This window comes from Mustela putorius, unplaced genomic scaffold (genome assembly GCF_011764305.1).
Source record: "Mustela putorius furo isolate JIRA1106 unplaced genomic scaffold, ASM1176430v1.1 tig00000127_pilon_pilon_pilon, whole genome shotgun sequence".
Classification (NCBI taxonomy): Eukaryota; Metazoa; Chordata; class Mammalia; order Carnivora; family Mustelidae; genus Mustela; species Mustela putorius.
In genome coordinates, this window is record NW_025421288.1 from 8534906 (window position 1) to 8556063 (window position 21158).

The 21158-nt window shown below is 51.7% G+C and overlaps 1 protein-coding gene across 1 annotated transcript; it reads left to right on the plus strand.

Annotated features, from left to right (window-relative positions):
• Positions 1-9756: 9756 nt before the first annotated feature.
• SLC3A2 (solute carrier family 3 member 2) lies at positions 9757-16064 on the plus strand. The gene is made up of 9 exons (XM_004770254.3): positions 9757-10369; positions 10709-10882; positions 11535-11629; positions 13602-13670; positions 13775-13833; positions 13993-14173; positions 14308-14451; positions 15372-15455; positions 15569-16064. Exons 1-9 carry the CDS (start codon positions 9937-9939, stop codon positions 15932-15934), a joined length of 1605 nt encoding a protein of 534 aa, XP_004770311.2. The 5' UTR covers positions 9757-9936; the 3' UTR covers positions 15935-16064.
• The last annotated feature ends 5094 nt before the right edge of the window (positions 16065-21158 follow it).

A 21158-nucleotide genomic window follows, 5' to 3' on the forward strand; every position in this document is an offset into this window, starting at 1 on the left:
TGATGGAGTCACTATGGAAAACATCATGGAGGTTCTGAAATTACCCTACAATCCAATTGCAGTGCTGGGTATTTACCCCTTGCCCCAACCATAAAAAAACTCTAATTCAGAGGGCTAGATGGAGCCCTAGGTTTATAGCAGCATTATTTACAGTAGCCAAATTATGGAAGCAGTTCAAGTGTCCATCGACAGATGAATGGATAAAGGAGATGTGGTCTGTACACACAATGGAATATTATTCAGGCATAAAAAAAGAATGAGGGGCGCCTGGGTGGCTCAGTGGATTAAAGCCTCTGCCTTCGGCTCGGGTCATGACTCCCAGGGTCCTGGGATCGAGCCCCGCATTGGGCTCTCTGCTCCACAGGGAGCCTGCTTCCCCCTCTCTCTTTGCCTGCCTCTCTGCCTACTTGTGATCTCTGTCTGTCAAATAAATAAATAAAATCTTAAAAAAAAAAGAATGAAATCTTGCCACTTGCAACATTGTGGATGGAGCTACAGAGTATTATGCCAAGGGAAATAACTCAGAGAAAGACAAATACCATACGATTTTTTTTTTTTTAAGATTTTAATTTATTGGGCGCCTGGGTGTCTCAGTGGGTTAAGCCTCTGCTTTTGGTTCAGGTCATGATCTCAAAGTCCTGGGATCGAGGCCTGCATTGGGCTCTCTGCTCAGCAGGGAGCCTGCTCTCCCCGCCCCGCCCCCCCCACCGCCTCTCTGCCTACTTGTGATCTGTCAAATAAATAAATAAAATCTTAAAAAAAAAAAAAAGACTTATTTATTTGAGAGAGAGAATGTGACTGTTGTGGGGGGGGGTGCAAAGGGAGAGCAAGAAGCAGGCTCCCCACTGAGCAGGAAGCCTGATGTGCGGCTAGATCCTGGGACCCTGAGATCTTGACCTGAGCCTAAGTCAGATGCTTAATCAACTGAGCCACCCAGGTGCTCCAGACAGATACCAGAGGATTTCATTCATATGTGGAATTTAAGAAACAAGACAGATGAGCAAAGGGGGAAAAAACAGAGACAAACCAAGAAAACTCTTTTTTTTTTTTTTAAAGATTTTATTTATTTATTTGACAGACAGAGATCACAAGCAGGCAGAGAGGCAGGCAGAGAGAGAGGAGGAAGCAGGCTCCCTGCTGAGCAGAGAGCCCGATGTGGGGCTCAATCCCAGGATGCTGGGATCATGACCTGAGCTGAAGGCAGAGGCCTTAACCCACTGAGCCACCCAGGCGCCCCAAACCAAGAAAACTCTTAACTTTAGAGAACAAGCTGGTGGTTACCAGAGGGGAGGAAGATGGGGGAATGGGTGAAACAGGGGATGGCGATTGAGGAGTGCCCTTGTCTTTTTTTTTTTTTTAAGATTTTATTTATTTATTTGACAGACAGAGAGAGCACAAGCAGAGGGGAGGGATAGAGCCAGAGGAAGAAAGCAGGCTCCCCACTGAGCAGGAAGCCTGATGCAGGACTTGATCCCATTTTTTTTTTTAGTATATGTGCTGCTGAAGCGAGCACAGGACTTGATCCCAGAACCCTGGGATCATGACCTGAGTCAAAGGCAGGCACTTAACTGACTGAGCCACCCAGGGGCCCAAGGACTGCCCTTGTCTGGTGAGCACTGGGCGATGCATGGAAGTGTTAAATCACTATATCATACAACTGAAACTAATATAACACTGTATGTTGGCTATATTGGAATTAAAAAAAAATATTGGTACTACTGTTTTAAAGAAACTGGCTAATCAGTTGTAATGCTGCTTTCTAATTAGAGGATGAAAGGGAATCTTTGTTCTCAACTTGCTAGAAGATCCATTTCCTTTAACTTTTTTTTTTTTAAGACTTATTTATTTATTTGACACAGAGAGAGACAGTGAGAGAGGGAACACAAGCAGGGGGAGTGGGAGAGGGAGAAGCAGGCTTCCCGCTGAGCAGGGGGAGCCCAATGTGGGACTCGATCCCAGGATGCTGGGATCATGACCTGAGCTGAAGGCAGACGCTTAACAACAGAGCCACCCAGGTACCCCTCCAATTTCCTTTCTAACTAACGCTCTTTTTTTTTTTTTTAAAGATTTTATTTATTATGTGACAGAGAGAGAGCGAAAGAGGGAATACAAGCAGGGAGAGTGGGAGAGGGAGAAGCAGGCTTCCTGCCAAGCAGGGAACCTAATGCGGGGCTGGATCCTGGGACCCTGGGATCATGACCTGAGCCGAGCAGATACTTGATGACTGAGCCCCCCAGGAGTCCCACTAATGCACTCTAAACTGGGCCAGAAGCAGTAACTGTTTAACCAGCAGTTCCTCATAAAATCCCAACATAACGACTGGTATTTGAACCATAAAACTTGGAATTTTATGAGGAGAGAAAAGTTAACTACCGCATACCAAGAACAGTTTCAATTGATAGCACTAATAGAATCATCGATTAGATAGTAATCAAAAGTGTCTGTGTGTGTTTAAAGATTTTATTTATTTACTTGACAGAGAGAGACAGTGAGAGAGGGGACACAAGCAGGGGGAGTGGGAGAGGGAGAAGCAGGCTTCCTGCTGAGCGGGGAACTCAGTGGAGGGCTCAATCCCAGGACCCTGGGATCATGCCCTGAGCTGAAGGCAGACGCTTAACGACTGAGCCACCCAGGCTCTCTGTTCTTTCTCATTAAAACCTCTTGCTTAGGGGCGCCTGGGTGGCTCAGTTGGTTAAAGCCTCTGCCTTCGGGCAGAGTCCTGGGATCGAGCCCCACATCGGGCTCTCTGCTCTGCGGGGAGCCTGCTTCCTCCTCTCTCTTCCTGCCTCTCTGCCTAGTTGTGATTTCTCTCTGTCAAATAAATAAAATATTAAAAAAAAAAAAAAAAAAAACCTCTTGCTTAAACCAAATGAGTGGGACACTTTTTCTGGCTACTCTGGAATCTGTGCTCCCCAAGTTGCAATTTTGGGACACCAATTTCACCTCCTTTTCTTGGTTGACATGACTACGATCTGTTTTCTGTTCAGAATATTGACACCACAGAATATGAGTTTCCACACCAAACAACTTTCTAATTCTGTGCCCCACACTGGAAGGCTTACCACTTCATTTGACTTGACATTAACCATCCTTGGTTTGCATAGACCCCACAGGTTAAGGGCTGAGTCCTACAAGAGTGCCCGCCGGCTACAGCAGACACTGATCTCAAGTTGTGGGTCCCAGGTTACCCACACTTCTGAGTTGGCTATAAATCGGGGTTCTTACAAGCCCCTCCTCAGGTCTGAATTTGCTGTAACAGCTCACAGAACTCAGGGAAACACTTTACTTACTAGTACCAATTTATTATAAAGGATGCTATAAAGGAAACAAATGAACAGTCAGATGAAGAGGTACATAGGGTGACTTTGGAAGGATTCCAAGCACAGGATCTTCTGATCCTGTGGACATGGGATGTGTCAACTTCCCTGTCCATGTTCATTAACCCGGAAGTTCTCCAAGCCCAATCGATTAGGGTTTTTGCAAAGGTTCCATGACGCAGGCATGATCATTGGCCTTTGGTGATCAACTCCATCTCCAGCCCCCTCCCCTTGCTGGAAGGTGGGCGATGGGACTGTCCTGCCTCTGTTTTTCTAGTGGGCAGTCCCCACCCCGAAGCTATCACCAAGATTGGCCTCCTTGGAAGGAAAGACTTTCTTATCACCCAGGAATTCCAAGGGATTTAGGAATTCAGTGTTAGGAACTAGGGACAAAAGCCATGTTTGTGTACTCTGTCTCTCTCTCTCTCTCTCTGCTTTTATCATATCGCAGTTAGCCATTTATAAAAAAGACAAGATTGGCCTTTCTACCTTATACCATAAATAAAGATCAATTAAAGATGGATTAAAGACTTAAATGTCAAAAACAAAACCTTACATTTTTGCATGGAAAGTGTTGATGAAAATCTTCCAGACCTTAAAGTAAAGAAAGACTTTTTTAGAGAAAAAAATTTTTTTTTTGTGGGCGCCTGGGTGGCTCAGTGGGTTAAGCTGCTGCCTTCGGCTCAGGTCATGATCTCAGGGTCCTGGGATCGAGTCCCGCATCGGGCTCTCTGCTCAGCAGGGAGCCTGCTTCCTTCTCTCTCTCTCTCTGCCTGCCTCTCAGTGTACTTGTGATTTCTCTCTGTCAGATAAATAAATAAAATCTTTAAAAAAAAAAAAAAATTTTTTTTTGTTTATTTTTTAGTCATCTCTATACCCAACATGGGGATCTAACTTACAACCCCGAGACCAAGAGTTGCATGCTCTCCTGACTGACCCAGCCAGGGCCCCCAAGAAAGATTTTTAAAATAAGTCACCAAAAATAAAAACATGAAAGAAAACATCGATATGTTTTTTTTTCCCCCAAATCCAGATAACCTACCAAGACCAACAACAATTTTATGGTTAACTTTTGTTTATCAAAAGGTGCCTGAGTGCCCAGATCTTGGTTTTTAATACCTTTCTCCAATAAAAGAAACCAGGGCTCCTTGGAGAAGTGGCTGATTGTGGGGCTGGGGCTCTGGTGTACAAAGAAGATGAGCCCAGACCATTCTGTAGAGCCAGCACATAAGGAAGTGCTCAAAACAAGTGTGTCTGAGGGAGAGACAGGGGGACGGGGGAAGAGAAGTGTATTAAAGGAGCCAACCCGACAGAGCTCACAGTGGCCAAAGATGGAAAAATTTGAAGGAAGACCCCAATAATATAGTATTGAATTCTAAACCAAAGTATAAAATAAATATCCATGAGTCCGTACTGACATAAAGAAATGACTAGATAAATAAAGGAGACGAGACAAATCTCCTGTACAGAAAATCCCACGTAATTCATGTAGATAGCGCCCCCTTGCCCACTCCACGGAGGGGGAGCTTAACTCCACACCTTGACTGTGGCTGTACTTAGTAATCTTCTTCCAAAGAACGTGATGAAAGAAAAATTTTTTTTTAAAGATTTTATTTATTGGGGCGCCTAGGTGGCTCAATTGATTAAAAATGGCTGCCTTTGGCTCAAGTCATGATCCCAGGGTCCTGGGATCAGCAGGGAGCCTTCTTCCCTCTGCCTGCCTCTCTGCCTACCTGTTTTCTGTCTGTCAAATAAATAAATAAAATATTTTTTTAAAAGATTTTATTTATTTGTTTGACAGAGAGAGATCACAAGTAGGCAGAGCAGCAGGCAGAGAGAGAGGGGAAGCAGGCTCCCTGCTGAGCAGAGAGTCCGATGACTTGAGCCGAAGGCAGAGACGTTAACCCACTGAGCAACCCAGATGCCCCATAAATAAATAAAATATTTTTAAAAAGAATAAACTTAAAAAAATAAGATCTTATTTATTTATTTGAGAGAGAGAGAGAACAAGCCGTGGGGAGGGGCGGAGGGAGAGGGAGAGAAGCAGACTCATGTCTGAGCAGGAAGCCTGATGTGGGGCTCGATCCTAGCACCTGGACATCATGCCCTTAGCTGAAGGCATATGCTTCACGCAGGCACCTGACAGTAGAAAGTTCTGAAAGTCACAGGGGATGGGAAAATGATGTCACCCACCAGCATTGTGGGACTAGGATGGTAGAAGGGTGTGATGTTGGAGGGCTTCAGTCGGTTAAAGCTGAGTGAATCTCTTATTACCATTTTGCCTCTGGCATGAGATCAGTATTGTCTCTGATCAGATAGATACCTGATGTCTTCTATCCAAGAATAATATGTTAAAAATGCTTCTTTGTCTCTTCTGTAAATTGATCTGCTAGATCTCTGATGTTTCTCTCTTTTGATACTTGGTTGCATTAGAGAGAAAGGCTCCCAGCAGTGTTGTTCATTTGTCTGATTTACTTGAGTGCCAGATACTTTTCAGATGGTGTATCTATTTCTCTTCTAACAGGTGGCTTTAGTTGTATTTCCTTTACTCTTTCTGGCTTTTATCCCCCCTCCTTCTCTGCTTTCATTTCCATAGTGCTTTAACTTCCAAATGCTCAGGGCCTTACCTTCAGCCATGACCCAGTTTTCAAATGTCTGAACTCCCCAAAGCTAATGGATATTTTATTTAACTTACTTTCTTTTTTTGGCATTGGGATTTAAAAAAAATTTTTTTTTTTAAGATTTTATTTATTTATTTGACAGACAGAGATCATAAGTAGGCAGAGAGGCAGGCAGAGAGAGAGAGAGGGAAGCAGGCTCCCTGCTGAGCAGAGAGCCCGATGCGGGACTCGATCCCAGGACCCTGAGATCATGACCTGAGCTGAAGGCAGCGGCTTAACCCATTGAGACACCCAGGTGCCCCCCCCAATTTTTTTTTTTTTATTAACATATAATGTAGGGGCACCTGGGTGACTCAATGGGTTAAGCCTCTGCCTTCAGCTCAGGTCATGATCTCAGGGTCCTGGGATCAAGCCCCGAATCAGGCTCTCTGCTCAGCGGGGAGCCTGCTTCCCCCTCTCTCTCCGTCTGCCTCTCTGCCTACTTGTGATCTCTCTCTTTCTCTGTCAAATAATAAATAAACTATTAAAAAAACCCATATAATGTATTATTTGCCCCAGGGGTTACCTTACTTTTTTTTAAAAAAGATTTTACTTACTTACTTACTTACTTACTTAGAAAGAGAGAGAGAGAGGGAGAGAGGATAAGCAGGGGGAGGGGTGGAAGGAGAGGGAGAAGCAGACCCCCTGCTGAGCAGGGGGCTGGATGTGGGGCTCCATCCCAGGACCCTGAGCTGAAGGCAGACACTTCCAGCTGAGCCACCCAGGTGCTCCAGTGACTATTTCAGAAACAGAGCCTGGACGCTTTGTTTCTGGGTCTTTGGAATAATGCCTTGGGTTTTGGCAAAGTTGTAGAGTCTATTGGACAGACAGTCTCCTAGAGAATTTTAAACTGTCCTTCCACCTTGCTCTGACTTTGGAAATCCTTTTTGTATTTTGGCTCAGATCAAGTATAGTTGGCCCTTGAACAACACGGGGCAGTATCACATAGCTTATATGCAGATTAAAAAAAGTTTCCCTTTCTTTTCATTTCCTGAATCACGTTTTCTTTTCTCCAGTTTCATTGTAAGAATACAGGATATAATGCATATACCCTACAAAATATGTGTTAACCGTTTACATTATTGGAGGGTTATTAGTGGTTAAGTTTTGGGGGAGTCAAAAGTTCCATGTAGGGTTTTGGCTGCGCCACTAATTCCTGCATTGTTCAAGGATCAACTGCCATCCTCATTTGCTGGCAAGCACGTGACATGAATTTTTGCAACGGGGGGTTAGAAAGGAATTCTCTCTGTACACTTGGCCCTCTGTATTTCAGGGCCCAACCCCCTGTCGGCCCGCCTGAGTGTAAAGTGCTGAAAACACATGGCCTCATGGGGCCTCTGGACCTTCGGACCCCTTTTATCTCCGCCTTGTTCCAGCCTTCTCTTGAAGGCTTAATTCTTCTTGACAAATGATCTACTCTGCACTCCTACGTAGATATTAAAATTTTATATGTATCAAAAGACACTGAAGGATCCGAGTCTCCCGAGCCACCTTCTGCCCTCTTTCTCTCCATTCCTTCCCTTAGATCTATTACTTCACTTTGGTTGAACAAGCTATGGTTTGTTTTTCCTTCCTTCCCTCTCTTCTTTCTTCCTTCCCTCTTTACTTTTAAAGATTTTATTTTTTAAGTAATCACTACACCCATTCTGGGGCTCAAACTCACAACCCGGAGAGCGAGAGTCACGAGCTCCAAGGACTGAGCCAGCCAGGCGCCCCTGTTTTGCTTGCTTATGATAGCATACAGTGTTATTCACGTGTTCTTTCACTTCTCCCCATTTATCTTCGTCTGCTGCTTTTGTTGTTTCTAAGAAGGGAAATATTTGGGTTTGACTGGTGTAATTCATCCCCGCATTTTCCAAACACCTGTGACGCGCCTACTTAAGCTACTTCTGTAAGTAGGCAGGGCCGTGGACATAGCACAAGGCCCCTGCCGCTTGTCCACAAGTGCGGACACTCAGAAAAGGAAATGTAATAAACAAACAGGGTATGTGTTGTAGCAGAGGTGGATGGAAAAAGAATTCTGTTGGAGAAGTTGAGAAAAACCGTCATCTGAGCTAGGTCTTGAATGAGCAGGAGCTTCTTGAGGTTGAGCAGAAGGGAAGGACACAGAATGGCAGGTGCCGAGATGCAGACGACTGACCCAGCTGGGCATGCTGTGGGACTGGCAGGTGTTCGAAGGCTGATGTCGCTGCGTGGCTAGTCCCCGTGGAAGGTGTGTGGGGAGGTGATAAACTTGGGGAGGTCAGTGGCGAGCTTCTTCACTGCACACAGAAGGAGTTAGCTTCTTCTGTCTGGAAGCATGGCGGGGGTTGGTGTGAGTGAGATGGTATGTTCCCAGAGATGTTATGTTGGACTGTCTTAAGCTTCTGACCCCAGCTCTCAACCTTGAGCTTTCACCCTGGAAATAAAGTCTGTTCAGCGCCTCTGGCTGGCACTTATCTGCCATGCCCAGGGCACCTTGGACTTACTATCATAGTTGCGCACTCCTCTGACATCCACCCTATACCCCCTGGCCTGCCTCCCTCTAGTTCTGGCTTTCCTAGGTGGGGGTGGGCTGTGGCATGCAGAACGGGAAAGGCAGAAGATGAGCCTTTCCACACCTTTGGCTCTCCTCTGGACCCCCTTTCTGTCTGCTGTTTCTTCAGATCTTGGCTTCTGCTTTCTTCCAAATACACAGCTATCTTGGCTTCCAGCCCAGGTGGAGAGGGAGAAAGAACTTGTTTCCTTCAGCTCTTTTCTGAAAATAACCCGGCTGGCACTGGTCAGGAACAATAAGTTCCCGGCGTCTGGGCCCCGTGCTGTTGATGTCCCGCAGTCCCTGTTACAAACCTGTTATTTTTTTCTTGCTGTGAACCTTGTCTCTATCCCACTTCCCCTCCATCCCAGGATCTCCGTGGAGGGAGGTTAGATGATTTTCAAGGCCTCCAAGGTTTAGAACAGTGAAGTGATGGGGGCGCGGGGGCGGGTGGGTCAGGGAACCCCGGGCACCCTGGGGAGATCGGGCTCCTCTGTGGGAGGCCCTGCAAAGTGGGGAAAAGGCGGTCTGTTGTAGGAAAATGGTGGATGTCTCTAACTGAGGCCCAACCTTGGAATGTTTGCTACAGGCCCGAGCTTGCCCAGCAGGCGCCCAAGGCTCTTCTGGATGTCGGATTCCTCGCCGCCCGACATCCTGGAGCCAGAAACTGGGGGTGGGGTAGGGTAAAACCGAGAGTGTCAGCTTCAACTCTCCTGTCCGAACAGATTCGTCTTAAAACATCATGAAGATCGGGTTAGAGTTCCTTTGGTCAAGTTAATAAAAACGCATTGTGGTGGGCGCCGAATAGTTGCAACGTGATGAACTGTCTGAACTGGACTCAAGATGAGTCTTGAAGGACGAGGAAGCCCTGCGGGGAAGCGGAGGTCTAGCGCCAAGTCCCAGAAGCTGGAGGAGACGCAGCAAGATCGGGGAAAGAGGGGAGCTCCGTGCCGCCGGCTCAGAGAGCGCCAGAGGCCATGCGAAGTGGGAACCACCACGCGGTGGCCTGAGCCCCAGGCCAGGGGCAGACGGAGGACCGCGTCCGGGTGCGCCCCCGCTTTCGGAGTGGGAGGGGAGGGGCCGGTCCCCCCGTGGCTCTGGACTGTCCCTCCAGGTCCCCTTCGCGGGGCGGGACAAATCAGACTCCGCCCACCGAAAAGAGGCTCAGCTCTCTGGGCTTTGGTCTGGAAGGAGCCGTAGGGGCCCAGAAAGAGCGATCGGGGCCGTTCCTCTTTAAGGGGGCGGGGGGGGCGGGGCTCCCCGGTCTCTTCCCGGAGGCTGCGCCCATTCCCGGGCAGACGCGGACGCAGTAGCCGAAGCTTGTGCGGGGCTCGCTGGTACCCGGAGCCGGTGCCGAAGCCGTGGTGAGGCCGGGAAGGTAGGGACAGGAGTCCAGCCACCACTTGACCGCAGGCTGCATCGTGTCGCCGGTTCCGCGGGCACCATGAGCCAGGACACAGAGGTGGACCTGAAGGAGGTGGAGCTGAACGAGCTGGAGCCCGAGAAGCAGCCGATGAACGCGCCGTCCGGGGCGGCCACGGCGGCGGTCGTGGCGGGCGGCGCGGAGAAGAACGGTCTGGTGAAGATCAAGGTGGCCGACGACGAGGCGGAGGCGGCGGCCGCGGCCAAGTTCACCGGCCTGTCCAAAGAGGAGCTGCTGAAGGTGGCGGGCAGCCCCGGCTGGGTGCGCACGCGCTGGGCGCTGCTGGTGCTCTTCTGGCTCGGCTGGCTCGGCATGCTCGCGGGCGCCGTGGTCATCATCGTGCAGGCCCCGCGCTGCCGCAAGCTGCCGGCGCAGAGCTGGTGGCACAAGGGCGCCCTCTACCGCATCGGCGACCTTCAGGCCTTCCAGGGCCCCGAGGGGGGCGACCTCGCCGGTGAGCTCCGTGCGCGGCGGGTTAAACCCGGAGTCCTGACCCCCTCCCCGCCCCGGAGTCGTCCCGCACCTTCCTCCCTCTCTTGGAGGAAAGCCGCCCTCACTCCCTCTTGGCGCGGGGTGTGGGTACCTGACTCAGCGGCTTCCCTTCCCCTGCGGCTCCGGAAGCCGGGCGCTGACGTTTCTCAAGTAATGTGCCGGGCATCTTACATCAGCACCCCTGGGTCTTGTGATCGAAGCGCACCCCCGACCCCACACTGAGTTCCCGGGAGAGGGGAGAATAGGGCGGATCAGGGGCCTCCCGGAGGGGCTTCACCTCAACCCTGCTTCCCGGTTTCAGGCCTGAAGGAACGTCTTGATTACCTGAGCACCCTGAAGGTGAAGGGCTTTGTGCTGGGCCCAATTCACAAGAACCAGAAGGATGACCTCGCGGGGACCAACTTGGAACAGATCGACCCCACTTTTGGCTCCAAGGAAGATTTTGACAGTCTCTTGCAGTCGGCCAAGAAAAAGAGTGGGTGTCCTGGAGTTGCCTGGGAAGCAGCTGAGAAGGGCTTGGCTTTCTGGCCATAGGAAGTACAGATTAGGAATTTTATTGGGTTCAAAAACTGACTGGGTCTGAGTTTTCCTAAGGCAGGTATGGGGGAAGTTTCTTAGGCTTTAGCCTAAAATTGTCATGTGGTTCGGAGACATAATTGCTTTGTGTCCAGCCCTTTTACTTCTTGGCTTCAGTGCCCTTGTTTGCAAAATGTAGGCTTTTTCTGATTCACTGGTTTATTTTTATTTTAAGTAGGCTCCATTGCCCAGTGTGGGACTTGAGCTCATGACCCTGAGATCAAGACTCACATGCTTTACTGACTGAGCCAGCCAGGCGCCCCTAATTCAGTGGCTTTTAAACTTTCAGAGGAGCGGATCCTTTTGAGAAAAATAGCCACATGAAATCAAAGGGTACACTTTGGGGGTGGGGAGCCCAGGGCCCCATAACTCAGCCTTCTCCGCTACAGTGTGTGCCTGCTGCCCTAGAAGATCTTAAGGCTGGGTTCAGATCTAAGCATGTGTGCCACATGATATATACCAAATAGTCTGCCGGCTTGCGTTTGTTGATTTCTAACTTTTCCCTCGCCCCAGAGTCTTTCTCATGACTCCGGTTTTCTCCATTGTTCCAGGCATCCGGGTCATTCTGGACCTCACTCCCAACTACCGGGGCCAGAACTCGTGGTTCCTCCCCACAGAGATTAACTCTGTGGCCGCCAAGATGAAGGTGAGTGTGTTGATGCTGCTGGCAGGGGCAAACTGGATGTTGGGGCTGTGTTGAGCCTCCTGGCAAGCCCTGTAAACGGAACCTGGCTCCAGCCGAGGGGACCCTGGGTCCTTGGAGCCAAACTGGCGCACTCCTCCCGCAGGCAGGATGGGTGGCCAACAGCACCCCCCCGCCTTTTGCTTGTTCCTTTTCTGACCAGTGATTTTTCTTGTTTCCTTGACTCTGATGGTAACAGTGCCAGGAAAGGAATTTCTCAGATGTCAATCTGGATTTGATTTTTCTTCCCTTTGGGAGAGGAAGCCCTTTCTCTGTGGGACTCCTGTTCTGTCTGGTTTCCCAGCTCTTGTTTGATGTGTTCTGGAGCAGAGCCCAGACTGAGCTTGTACGTGTCTGGGTCTGTGCCATGTGTTCTGTATGCGTTCTGAATTTCTCTGTGACCACACAGGGACCCTATCATCTCTTGTCTGTAAATGGAAAAGCTAAGGTTCAGAGGGGCTTGCTGTGTTTAGGGTTGGAGGTCCTAGATAGTCTCATTTCTGTGATCTGCCTTCCCTGAGTGAAGGTATAGGTGCAAAGACTGCCCAGCAGGCTGGGAATGGGACTTTGTCGTCTGAGCTCCTGGTGCCTGGGTTCTAGGACACTGACCAGGTCAGCAGGGGTGGAGTAAAAATGGACCAGACCCTGACCCTTTGTTGGCCCCTGTGACTCTGAGTTAGAATTCTTTACTCCTAGCATTTCCATAGGACCCTTGGTCAGCCAGTTCAGCCCTTGCTAATTGCTGGAAGATGCTTTAAGAGTTATTGATGGAGGGGAGGGTGCGGGTGCACCTGGCTGGCTCACTCAGGAGTGATTCTTGATCTCAGGGTGACTCTTGATCTCAGGGTCGTGAGTTTGAGCCCCACGTTGGTGGTGATAGAGTTTACTCTAAAAAAACCCAAACTCTTAAAAGTTATTAATGCAGGGATGTTTTTAGATGGTAAATGGTGTGGCGTGAGGTGTGGTAGCTTCAGATGAAAAGAGAGGCAGTAAAAAAAAATGAAAATGGAGGTGAGAGGAGAGAGCACAGGGCCGGGGGCTGTGGAGCTGGGGGCCCCGTGTTCTACATTGACCTGTTGCCTGGAATTCAGGCCTGGGCCTGTGCTGCAGAGCTGACTCCACTTTTCAGTGGAGACTTTCACTTTTAGACTGCCCCAGGGCTGTGCTTTGAATTATGCTCTTTCATCCTTGGCCTTGCTCTGACCTGCTGTCTTCCTTCTACCCTTCCCAGGCCTCAGGACGCTGGCAGAGGAGTAAGGACACTTGTGGGATCTTGGCTAGCATTTCGGGTCCCGTGTCCGCTGCTCTCGGACTGTGGTCTTGGGCATGCTTCCTTGCTGCTCTGGGAGTGTTGCCTCATTTCTGACCTGAGCATATAAGCATTCCGCACATTCTAAGGGTTAAATGAAGTTACGTTTACGAACGTACTTTTTCTCTTGGGCTTTTTCCTATAGGTGTCCAAAGGTGAACCTGTGCGATTGGCCCTGGGGAGGAACAGAGAAGTGAAATGCCGCAGCGTTAAGAATCAGTCATAGTTCAGAAGCGGGTGGGGTGGCGGTTAGGGACCAAGGCTAAACCTTTATGATAGAGGTGGTTAAGTGAGGCTGGTCAAGGCAAGTGACTCTCCCAAGGTCAAGGGGACATGCATCCTGGACAGGGTTTGATGTGGGTGGAATTTTTTTTTTAAAGATTTTGTTTATTTGACAGAGATCACAAATAGGCAGAGAGGCAGGCAGAGAGAGAGGGGTAAGCAGGCTCCCCGCTGAGCAGAGAGCCCGATGTGGGGCTCGATCCCAGGGCTCTGAGATCATGACCTGAGCTCACAGCAGAGGCTTAACCCACTGAGCCACCCAGGCGCCCCACATGGGGTGAATTTTGTAAGCCTTTGTCAGAGTATCAATACCTTTTCCCTGTTCTTTTGCCCCCTTCCCTGTAGGATGCTCTGAGTTTTTGGCTGCAGGCCGGTGTGGATGGGTTCCAGGTTCGGGACGTGGAGAGTCTGGAGGTGAGTCCCTTTCCATGTGAGAGGCAGAGCCTGGGTGAGAGCAGAGGGACTCTCGAGGGCTTGGTAGCATTCCCTTGTCCTTGACTTGGCTTTTTCTCCTCCAGGATGCGCCTTTGTTCCTGGCCGAGTGGCAGAACATGACCAAGAGCTTCAGTGAAGATAGGTGAGGGCTAGACCTCTCCCGCCGGCTCTGCTGCATTCTGAGATGCTCCCGTTGAGGGCTAGGCCCCGGGACGAGGACTTCCCAGTCCAAAGAACCTTCTCCACCTTCATTCTTTTCTTGCTCTTTACCAACCTGGCCCCCCACCCCTGCTCTGTGCAGGCTGCTGATTGCCGGGACCGAGTCCTCTGACCTTCGGCAGATCCTGAGCCTGCTCGGGTCCACCAAGGACCTGTTGTTGACGAGCTCATACCTGTCAAGCTCTGGTTCCAGTGGGGAGCGCATGGAATTCTTGGTCACCCAGTATCTGAACGCCACTGAGGATCACTGGTGCAGCTGGAGCGTGAGTACCATGGTGTGGGGGGGAGGAGGCGCCAGCTGGTGGGCAGGGGTGGGGGCGCTCGGGGAGGCAGGGGTGTTGGCAGATGGAGGCAGAGGCGGGCTTTGGGGTTCACCTCCGTGCGTCCATTCCCGCAGCTGTCCCAGACAGGGTTCCTGGCTTCCCTCGTGCCGGCTCACCTCCGCCGTCTCTACCAGCTGCTGCTGTTCACCCTGCCCGGCACCCCGGTTTTCAACTACGGAGATGAGATTGGCCTGGAGGCAGCTGCCCTTCCTGGCCAGGTACGGCTTGCCGCCTACCCCCCCGCACGCTGTGGGGAGGTTGTGTGGGTGGCAGCAAGCAGACGGGTGCCTTGTCTGAAACCGAGTCTGATCCCCGGTTAGTCCCCTGATCGGTCGCTGTGCGGCCTCGGCAGGTCATTTCCCTGCCGTCGCCTTGATCATCTCTTCTGGGATATTGCGCTTCTTGTAGGATTCAGTGAGAGCCTATTTTAAGATGCGGTGGCCGAGCTGACCCCCGCTGGGTATTCGGGTGGGAGCCAGCCCTCGCCTGACCCCTCATTCGTTCATTCGTTCTCGCGTTCACGGGACTCTGTGCCCTCCAGCAACTCCTGGTTCAGGAGAGGGCCCAGAGGAGTCCGAGAAATGCAGGGCAGCCCTTGCTGTGGTCGGGGTAAGGGCACGAAGGCGCTGGCTTACCTTTAGCCATAGGCTTGGAGGTTGGTACCCCGGCTGATGTGCATGGAGCTGCCGTCTGGTTACTCCGCGGTTTTCTGGGGTCACTGCTCTGTGCCCCCCGCAGAGGATACAGCAGTGCACAGGAGAGCTGCAGGTGGTGAAGTTAGATAATAAAACAGAATGAAGGTGCCCGGTACTGCTCAGTGCTGTGCAAGAGAGAGCAGGGCCCGGGGCCTGGAGGACAGGGATGGGGGACGTTTTCTGTCGAGGGGCCATAGAAGATCCGGTGGGGCAGCAGAGCAGAGGCCGGAGGGCTGTGAGGGAGCTGGCTATGGCCGTCTGGGAAAAGAGCCCTCAAGGGTAGAGCCCTGTGTGGGCAGCGACCCGAGGCACGAGCCTGCCTTGCTTGTCCAGTCGAAGTCAGGCCACGGTCGGGCCACACTCGGGGACGGTGTGGGACAAGGAGAGGGAGGAGAAGGGAGAGCGGGCCCAGGCCTTTTCCAAGTCCTGTTTTCTCTGCTCAGCCTGCGAAGGCTCCATTCATGCTCTGGGATGAGTCCAGCTTCCCCAACACCTCAGGACTTGGAAGTACCAACATGAGTGTACAGGTAAGGGTTTTGGGTGGGCCAGGCCTGCTCAGCAGAGGGTGGGCAGGTGGCTTCTAGAAGCTTGCGCCGAGGGGCGTCCTTCATCTTTTCCTGCTCTCCGTGGTCCTTTGCAGAGCCAGAGTGAAGACCACGGTTCCCTCCTCTCCCTGTTCCGGAGGCTGAGCGACCAACGGGGCAAGGAGCGCTCTCTGCTGCACGGAGACTTCCACGTGCTGTCCTCCCCTGAGCCTGACCTCTTCGCCTACATCCGCCACTGGGACCAGAACGAGCGCTTCCTGGTGGTGCTCAACTTCGGGGGTGTGGGCCACACTGCCATGTTGGGGGCCTCTGGTGTGCCGGCCAGCGCCAGCCTGCCGGCCAGTGTCAACCTGCTGCTCAGCACCGATGTGGGCCGTGAGGAGGGCGTGTCTCTGGAATTGGAGCACCTGAACCTGAAGCCGTATGAAGGGCTGTTGCTCCGCTTCCCTTACGTGGCCTGACAGGACCCCCCTCCCCTCACCTGGGCCCTTCAGATCCTGGTTTCTTTTCCTGCTTTTTTTTTACTGTTACAGATTACAGAGGAAACCCCAGATTAAAGTGTGTTCTGGCTTCAAATAAAAGCCACTCTCATCTGGTGAGGTCTTGCCTTCTCTCCACTTCTCTGTCGGGGCAGGGGCACCCCTCCCTGCTCCCCCTCCCCCTCCTTCCTTCCCCTCTGCCCCCATCCCCCCAGACCTGCCCATCCTGATCAGAGCCAGAGAGTTTCGTGCATCTGCTCTAGCCCAGGGAGGGAGGGGCCTTTCAAGCTCACAACAACATGGGGTCCGGGCTAGGACTAGCATCGGGCTGGGAGCCTCTCCTGGAGGTCTTGGGTCTTAACTGCTTTTTCCCCTTCTCTTCCTCAGCAATGGTCTCCAGCCAAATGTGGTCAGGTTTCCTTGTTTTTGCAGACTTGGCCTTTCAGGGAGGAAGAGGGAGAGGCGGGGGGGCTTGTTTTCCAAGAGGTACTTCTAAAGGATACTGGAGGGCATTCGTTCAACAGGACTCGCCTGTGTCCTTAGCACATTGACAGTTGTTTCCGGTGCTGGGGTTCCAGGAGGGAACAAAGTATAAAATCCCTCTCTCCTTGGGGCTTCTAGTTCAGTGCGGAGATGGAGGAGAAAGGTGAATGCCATTTAGAGGGCCGCGGATGCAGTGATGGGGAAACAGTAACAGGGGAGGGGGGGCGGGGCCCGAGTGGAGGGAGTTTGGGGAGGGGCTGGAGGCATCCTCTCCTGGAAGGGGTTGTTGAAATGGAAGGAGGGGGTTCCTTTGCCAGATACCTGGGGAAGGGGGCGTCCCGGGGCCCTCGGGCAAGGGTATGCCTTACTCAAGGATCAGGGTATGGGGTCTCATTGGCAGGGGTGAGGCAGATCACGAAGGTCCCAGTTAAGGCAGTCACAAAGAATTTGGCCAATAGCACAGTCTGAGGACACAGTCCCACATAACTGCCCTCACTTCAAACACCAGCTGCAAGTCACAGGCCTCAAACCATCCTCTGTGGATAGTTTGCTAGAATGACTTACAGAACTCAGGAAAGCCCCAAGATGATGGTGTTTTAATAGCGGAAGGATGCATGTGCCACCAGAGGATGGGGTGTGTAGGGGGGAGTCTGGGGGGGCTCGAGGAGTGAAGCTCTCAGAGGGTTGTTGTCCTCTCCCCGTGGAGCACTGGACCCTGGTTTATGATGCCCAGTGTGGCCCAGCAGGGAAGCTTCCCTGAGCCTACATGGCCAACCTCGAGTCTCCACTTCCTCCCAGAGGTCGTGTGTCCCAAAGCACTTCTTGTAAGTCACACTGTTAGACTGACTGACGTCTGAGGGCTCCAGGTAAACACTCCTGTCAGGACATTTCAGGGCCTTAGATGTTGGCTAAGCTGAACTGTGCTCCACACACGGTCTGAGGGAGTGGGATGGCAGTTGGAGGGCTCCGAGCAGCCAGTGTGGTCCGGCTTTGATTTTCGAGGACTCCCGGGCTGTCCTGCTAGCTGGGAGGCTAGGTCGGGGGTGGTTAGGGCTGCGGTTTACTAGCCTTACGGGGGTAGCAGTAGTGGACGAGCTATGTGCACAGACTTTGCAGGTAGATCCATGGGATTTTCTGTAGGATCTTTCTCCGGCAGTCCTGATCCTTAGGTTGGCCTCACAGCCCTGGGGGTTAAGTTGGGCCCTCCCAGCTTTCTTAGGGAAAAGAACAGTTGATTCCTACAGGATGGAACTGGGCCTCTAAGGGGGTCCTAGTACAGGGGACAGGTCAAGAGACTAGATGCTCCAGTGAAGGCCTGATCCACGTTTGCTCACTTTGGTTTCCCTCACCCTGCACCCGAGCCAAGGCTGCAACGGCATACACTCTGGTGCCAAGGTCACAGTTCCCGTGAAGACGCCCTTGGCAGCCAGCCAGCTGGGCCTCGGTTCTTTCTGCCTTCCTCATCCCTTCTGCCTCCTACTTCCTACCGCCTCCGGGTTCTGGCCCTTGTCTGGTCTGGGCCGCTCCTCCCTGAGGCTCCGCTCCCAGGGGGCTGACTCCAGCCTCCCTGTTTCTCTCTCGCTCTGCCCTGGCCTCCCCTCTGGCCCGGGAGGCATCGCGGTATCACTTAAACATGGAACCTCATCCTGATTTCGTGCTTTGCAATTTCCTGTAGACTTTCACTTTTTCGAAAGCCCTTTCCCTGTTACAGTGGGGTATTGAGTAGCCTAGGGGGGTTCCTGGATATAGAAAAGTCAGGATGATTATAAGGTTTTGGCCCAGTAGTGGGGAGACTGTTAGAGGAACAGGTTTAGTTTTTACAAAGATCATAAAAGACACCACGTGAACTGTTTGAAGGCGTGTGTTCAGTGGCATTAAGTATATTCACGCTGGCCTGACCAACGCCACCATCCACCTCCAGAACACCATCATGTCGACCTAATGTACCCATTGAACAGAACTCCGTCCCTCTGTATTTTAAATTTTTTTAAAAAAGATTTTATTTATTGGAGCACAAGCAGGGGGAACAGCAGGGAGAGAGGGAGAATCAGACTTCCTGCTGAGCAGGGATTTCCCCATATGGGTCTTGATCCCAGGACTCTGAGATCATGACCTGAGCCACCTAGGCACCCCCACCCCCACCCCTGGCCCATATTCATTTTTATTTTTATTTTATTATTTTTAAAAGATTTAATTTATTTGACAGATCAAGTAGGCAGAGAGGTAGGTGGGGGTGGGGGGAAGCAGGCTCCCTGCTGAGCAGAGAGCTCTATTTGGGGCTCGATTCCAGGACCCTGAGATCATGACCTGAGCTGAAGGCAGAGCCTCAACCCACTGAACCAGCCAGATGCTCCCATATTCGTTTTTAAAATAGAAAATGAAGAAACCAAACATTAAAGGAAGACACAGGAACTCCCAAAGATACTGGGGGACATCCTGGTCATGGTCAGACCTTTGTGCCATGGGGAACATGAGGAGATCAACGAGGGGCTCTGAGTCTGCAAGACCCGAGCCACGGGGGGGGCCTCACATTCACCCCTGTGTCAAAGGAGGAAGGAAGTGAGAGGCAGATATAGGCAGAAGCCCTCTCAGCCCCCCAACTACCCCGTGAAGGAGGAATTCTCACCCCTCCCCCATTATCATAGTTGAAGCAGGTGGCCAGGATGCAGAGTCCTCTGGAAAAATCTTAACATTCACTGTCCAGTGAATTGGAATCTCCAAGGGGGTGAGCCTGGGAGTTAATTTTTTTTTTTTAAGATTTTATTTATTTATTTGACAGAGATCGCAAGCAGGCAGAGAGGCAGGCAGAGAGAGAGTGAGAGGAAGGGAAGCAGGCTCCCTAGTGAGCAGAGAGCCGGATGTGGGGCTCCATCCCAGGACCCTGGGATCATGACCTGAGCTAAAGGCAGAGGCTTTAACCCACTGAGCCACCCAGGCGCCCTGTGGGAGTTCATTTTTAACCCGCTTTCTCAAATGATTCCCACAGCACTTTGGGAATCACTAGATCAATGTTTTGCAAACTTGCTGAATTATATCTGAGGAGCAAAGAGGAGGGCCAAGAAGTCCCAGTTTTTCTCCTGAATGTCCTGTTCCAGCAGGATCTGGGAGAGGACATCAGAATCTCTGTAAGAAGCTGAGATAAGAACAGGACAGAACGCGGCTCTCACTGGTAGGGAGCGATATGATCAGGTTTGAGTTGCAAGAAGCTCACTCCGGCGCTGGTGTCGGGGAAGAAGAGGAAGGTGGCCAGGAGCCCTCTAAGAGGCTGCCCGAACAGCCCGGGGAGGATGCAGAACTGAAGGAGGCAGAGGCTGTGGGGTTGGAGAGGAGGGGATGGTTTGGAGAGATGTTTCAAGAGAAGAAGCTTCCGGGGTCACCTGAGTGGCTCAGTGGGTTAAGCCGCTGCCTTCGGCTCAGGTCATGATCTCGGGGTCTTGGGATCGAGTCCCGCATCGGGCTCTCTGCTCAGCAGGGAGCCTGCTTCCTCCTCTCTCTCTCTCTCTCTGCCTGCCTCTCTGCCTACTTGTGATCTGTCTGTCAAATAAATAAATAAAATCTTTAAAAAAAAAAAAAAAAAGAAGAAGAAGCTTCCGATTTCCTGAGTGCCTAGGAAGGATGGACTTGACATGAAGGAAGAAGGGAGCTGTGCGGTGATGCTGAGCTTCTGGCTCCGGTGGCTAGGAAGCAGCCCGGGGTCCTCGAGCTGGGTGGGGGAGGCAGGAAGAGAAGCAGCTATAGGCGGGAAGGGGACCAGCTCTGCGTAGATATGCTTGGGTGTAGGTGTCCTTGGACTTGTGGGTGGAGGCTTCCGGCAGGGGAGGGTCTGCCGCTCAGCAGAGGGGTAGAGATGGGGTTCATACCGTGAGTGTGAAGGGCGCCCTGGGGAGCATGGGGGGGGAAGAGGGCGGAAGGGAGAGGTTGGAGCCCCGAAGCCTGGCACCATTTACAGGACAGACATGGAAGAGGGGCCCGGGAAGAGAACAGAGCCCTGGGGGTGTGCGGGTGGGAAGGCAGGACGAGGAGACCAGGCTGGTGTCAACTAGAGCAGAGCTGTCCCAGGTGGCCTTCAGTTTGGTGACGTCATTGGTGGTCTTCCGGCAGCCCCCTCCAGACCGTTTCCAGGGGACGATGGGGAAATGGAGTTTTCTAATTCTAAGGGTAGGAGGGATTCGCACAAGTTTCTAGATAGTCTTAGTGGGTGCTCCTGGTTTTCTTCAGCAGCAGAGGAATTTATTGAAAGGCCATCAGGAACTGCCAGGAGGAGGGAGGACCAGACTTGGAAAATGGGCAGGAATCAAGTGCCAAGCAGCAGGAAGGACAATTGTCTTTTCACTGGAACAGCCTGAGAGGCTGCCACCAGGGGACACACTGCCAGTGTGTGTGCGGTTGGGCCCAAAGCCGTGGGCTGTGGGGATGGGGCGTGGGGGACACTGAAATTCAGACCCCAGGTCCCATGCCTGCCCAGAGGGGCACCCTTTCCCAGTTCACACTGGGGTGCTGGTTAACCTATGGTTAACCTAGGGGGAGTCCTGGATATAGAAGGGGTCAGGATGATTATAGGTTTTGGCCAGAGCAGGCAGAAGACAGGATGTACCTTGACTGAGGTGGGGAAGACTGCCGGAGGCACAGACTTAAAAGGAGAAATAAGCAGTTTGGCTTTGCTGCCTCTGAGATTGGACAGGCACCTGGTGGAAACGTCAGGATGTTAGCAGGGCGTACTGCC

Bases quoted from the DNA above. Each gene is read 5' to 3' on its own strand.
- SLC3A2 (XM_004770254.3), top strand. From the start codon at position 9,937: ATGAGCCAGGACACAGAGGTGGACCTGAAGGAGGTGGAGCTGAACGAG. The intron at 10,883-11,534 runs GTGGGTGTCCTG...CCATTGTTCCAG, and splicing joins GCAGTCGGCCAAGAAAAAGA to GCATCCGGGTCATTCTGGAC. The intron at 13,671-13,774 runs GTGAGTCCCTTT...TTTCTCCTCCAG, and splicing joins GGGACGTGGAGAGTCTGGAG to GATGCGCCTTTGTTCCTGGC.